Below are 4,654 nucleotides of genomic sequence, written 5' to 3' on the forward strand. Positions count from 1 at the left end.
TATCATCAAAATCTCTCTTTAAATCTGTCAGACAACCTTGTCACAAAGTGGAGAAAATGCCTGAGACCAGAAATCTATTGAAAGCTGAGGTCCTGTTGTTACACGCACAGCATCTGCAGAGCTGAGGGAATGGTGTGAGATGCATTTCCTCAGACAGAATTAGGACTTGAATTTCATCATCCTCTTGCTTGACTAAAGTGTCCTCCCTCACCTTCTCAAACTGGATTAGGTGCTTATTTAAGAAGTCCCCTGTTCTTGAATATGCAAATTACTTTTGTCTATTATGGTAAATACAGGAATGTCCACACTCAACAACAACATATGATCAGTGTCTTCTCCATATTCACTGAGCACACAAGGCCCACACCATGGGATGGAGCTGTACCATTCTCGTCCTTGTGTTAGTAACTACAGGTAAATGATTTCTAATTCCAAACCTGAGGAGAAGACAGGAACTGAGGTGACAATGTCTCTGACAATCTACTCTGTGTTTTTCTTCACAGGTGTCCACTCCCAAGTACAGCTGTATCAGTCAGGGCCTGAACTGGGGAAACCTGGGACCTCAGTGAAATTGTCCTGCAAGGCTTCAGGCTATACTTTCAGTAACTATGAAATGGACTGGGTGAAGCAGAGTCCTGGAGAGGGCCTGGAGTGGATTGGAGCTATTAATCCTGGAAATGGTAATACTGCTTACAATCAGAAGTTCCAGGGCAAGGCCAAACTGACTGCAGACACATCCTCCAGCACAGCCTACATGGAGCTCAGCAGCCTGACATCTGAGGACTCTGCTGTCTACTACTGTACAAGACACAGTGTTATAACCACATCCTGAGTGTGTCAGAAACCCTATAAGAGCAGGAAGCTGCCCTGGGATTGACATAACAGAGAAGACGAGCTTTAAAACACTCACAAAAACAATTATTCTGAATGTTGTTTTGTCTCTCACGTTTTTTGCAACAAATTTTCAAAATTATATCTGTGAAGGAAGGGATGCCGATTTACTGAATATCATACCTTCACAATCTTTTCACCAATGACCACATTCATTGAAATGTTTCTTCATTAATAAAATAATAAAATGATAAAAAATCCATCTCTGAATTCTAAGAGAATGGGGCATTTTGAAGGGAGTTTTTAATAAACTGAAATATGATTTTTAACAGTAAAGTCCAAATAATAACTGCTGGGAAAACAAAAGTCCTTCAGAGTCTTAAATGTTACATGACTTCAGGTTAATAGTTAACTCTGGCTGTGTAGTCCTGCATAAGTTCCAGTCTCTTAGAGTGCTAGATATGTGTCAAAATGCACTATGCAGGAATATAATTCCTGTAAATTGGTCAAGTATGATTAAATTACTTTTCACTAAAACCATTAGTCAAATCAATGTACGTACATGTTAATTGAGGTAGGTTCTGAGATCATACATTATTCCCTGGTCCCATATTTACTTCCCTCCCAGTCTCAGAAACCTGCCCCACAGTTTCAAACCTTTATAGAACATAGAACAATATTTATACATCATTACCTCTCACAGGCCATTTGATATCAACCTGGTGGTCTCCTTTGTCCTACAGTGTGTTTGGAGTTTTGGATGGTTGAATACTTGTAAACATCATCAATCAGTTGTGCTTGTCTATCACCTCACTTTATCTTCAGTGTTCACTGCTACAGTGTTTTCAAACAACACCAAAGAAAATAATGGTTTTCATGGAGATCTTCAAATCAACTAAGATGCAGCTTACTATTCATTCTTTAAATATATACTCAATATCACCTTAGGTAACGAAGGAGGCAATGACAGACATATTTTGTACATGGAGTGAGCATGTCAGAGATTTTTCTGGTGAATGGAGGAATCTATGTCCATAAATAAAGCAGAATTATTTCAACTACCCTATAAATATGCCCGAATTTGATCCCAATCATATTCTGTGTTATTATATGGAAGACCAGTCATATAAATCCATTTAAAGGTAGAATGACATTGAACACTAAGTTGTTGTCTGAAGTTTTCTGTCCTGCCCAGTTCCCACAATCATACAGTCCCAAAGAAAATCACACAGAGGTCTACATTACCAAAAAAAAAAAAAAAAAAAAAAAAAAAAAAAAAAAAAAAAACACCTGGCCCAATTAGCTTATGTTTCTTATTAACTCTTATAACGTATATTAGCCCATTATTATTGTCTAGGCTAACCACATGGTTCATTACATTTTTCAGTGGGGCAGTCACATCTTGCTTCCTCTGTGGCAGGCTCACAACTGTGTCCTCTTCTCAGAATTCTCCTGTTGTCCTTGACCCGCCTCTACTTCCTGTATGATTGTCCTGCCTATACTTCCTGCCTGGCTACTGACTAATCAGTGTTTATTTAAAATATAATTAACAGAATACAGACCATGGTCCCACACCACTTCCCTGTTGTCAGGGTTTTCTGTCTTGCCCAGTTGTTGCAATCATTAAATCCCAAAGAAATCACACAGAGATCTACATTAGGTTATAAAAACTGATTGGTCCACTAGTTTATGCTTCATATTAACTCTTATAACTTACATTATCCCATTATTATAGTATATGTTAGCCACATGGCCCAGTACCTTTTTCAGCAGGAGAGGTTACATCTTCCTTCTTTAGTGTCTGGGCAGGACTGCACAGGGACTTCCTTCTTCCCCAAATTCTTTTCTTCTCATTAACCTTCCTCTAATTCCTTGCTGGTTGTCCTGCCTATACTTTCTGGCTGGATACTGGTCAATCAGCATTTGTTTAAAATATGATTGACAGAATACAGACAATTCTCCCGGACCACTTCCCCCTCTTTTTTTTTTTTTTCAAGCAAGAACATCCATTGTCTATTATTTGGGAATGTGACTATAGTTTTTCAAATACTTCCTGCTTGTTAGAGACACTGGTAATCTTATGGGGACCTAAAGAAAATGTAGTGTTATGATCAAATCCTGACTGGAGTATCCCGTGAAACTTGATCATCTCAGACAGCATCTTGAAAGTACCTCTGTAATAATATGTAGAGCTATTTGAGTATAAGTTTAGAGGGGATATAGCTGGTCTATATCACAGTTCTATTTCTTATTTGTTGAACAAATCTCCACAATAATTTCCCAAGAAATTGTACTACTTTATATTCCCATCATAAACAAATAAAGATTACCCTTCCCCATATCCATGCCTGTATTTGTGTTCTTCACTGTGGTTATTCTAACTGGGGTAAAATGAAAGCTTAAAATTATTTTAATCTGCATTTTCTTAATAGGTAAGGATGTTTTGGAGTACATGGAGAAACCATCTTTGAACTTAAGAGAAAATTCTTTCTTCTGGCATGATTTTCTTGTAAAGGAGGTTCTACATAGTCTGCTGTGAGAGAAAAGGCATCAATGATATTATACAGTGCCAGGCTTTGCTGCCTACAATATTTCCTTTCAGGCAGGATGTACCCACCAGTGCCTGACTTTTATATGGTGACCATCTGTTTTCTAATTGTTTCTGTGTCCTTTTCCAAAGGAAATACTTGCTCCCATGAAAACATGCTTAAAATCCCTTTAGTAGGATTGACATAACCCCAATAGATCCCTGTTGTACTGCTAATGGTCATATTGTCAAACTACCTAATAAATACTTAGGTTTATACCGAATCTATATACTAAACTGTATAAACTGATGTTTATATAAATTAATGTTGCTCTCCGTCTTGATCAAAGAAGTTTCTATGTTATGTGTGATGTTCAATGCAGACATTCACAACTGGTCAAATTGCTGAAAATGTGTGACTGTGTAGTGAGCTATAGAAAAGTTACTGACATCATCCTTGATATCACAGTCTGCCCAGAAATTAAGGACTGTCATTAAACTGGGAAAAGAAAGAATTTAAGATTCAAAGGAAGTCACTCACCCTGGTGATGGCTCTCCTGGTGCCGGGATCAGATCTCCATGCTGGTTGGGTAGCTAGTAAACAAAGGGCCTACCTTGCTTGCTGCAGGCAGGTTATTGAGACAAAGGAACTCCCGCCTGCCAGGTTGCCCTGGTTGCCCTCATGATTCAGCCCCAGTGCCCAAGCAAGCTGAGCTGGGTGATGTTATGTGCCCGAAGACGGGAGGGAGGCAGAAGAAAGGTAGGTGCTTTCTTTACCAGCTACCCAACCAGCATGGAGATCTGATCTAAGCAATGGATAGCCATCACTGGGGAGTGCCATCACTGGGAAGGTACATCAGTGGGCAAGGAGACCTGATCCTGTAAAAGAAGATCCATAGGGGAGCTTTTGGAGGAAGAGATGGGCAGGCATCAATGCAAGAATTCACCCAACAATCTGAAAAACAACATGGAACCACCAGAACCCAGCGACCTCACAACAGGAGGACATGAACACCTTAATCAAGAAGTAGTAGAAAAAACTGACTTTATGAAGGTGATAGACGCCCTTAAACAGGATGTAAAAAATGCCCTAATAGAAATCAATGAGAAGTATAACAGTTTGAAGAATTGAGTAAATCAGTGAATGATACCCTAGGAAACCAAGGAAAAACAATCAAACAGATAATGGAAAGAGTTCAAGACTTGAAAAATGAAATGGAGGGAAGGAAGAAAACACAAACAGAGGGATAGCTGGACATGGAAAATCAAGGTAAACGAATAGAGACTACAGAAACA

General features: G+C 39.0%; 1 gene segment (V, D, J or C); it reads left to right on the top strand.

Annotated features, from left to right (window-relative positions):
• The first annotated feature begins 359 nt into the window (after positions 1 to 359).
• On the top strand, positions 360 to 832 carry LOC130882315 (Ig heavy chain V region 23-like). The segment is given in 2 exon segments: positions 360 to 414; positions 504 to 832. Coding segments are annotated over 2 exon segments (375 nt in total).
• Positions 833 to 4,654: the final 3,822 nt, after the last annotated feature.

The sequence above is a fragment of the Chionomys nivalis genome, chromosome 10 (assembly GCF_950005125.1).
Source record: "Chionomys nivalis chromosome 10, mChiNiv1.1, whole genome shotgun sequence".
Taxonomy (NCBI): Eukaryota; Metazoa; Chordata; class Mammalia; order Rodentia; family Cricetidae; genus Chionomys; species Chionomys nivalis.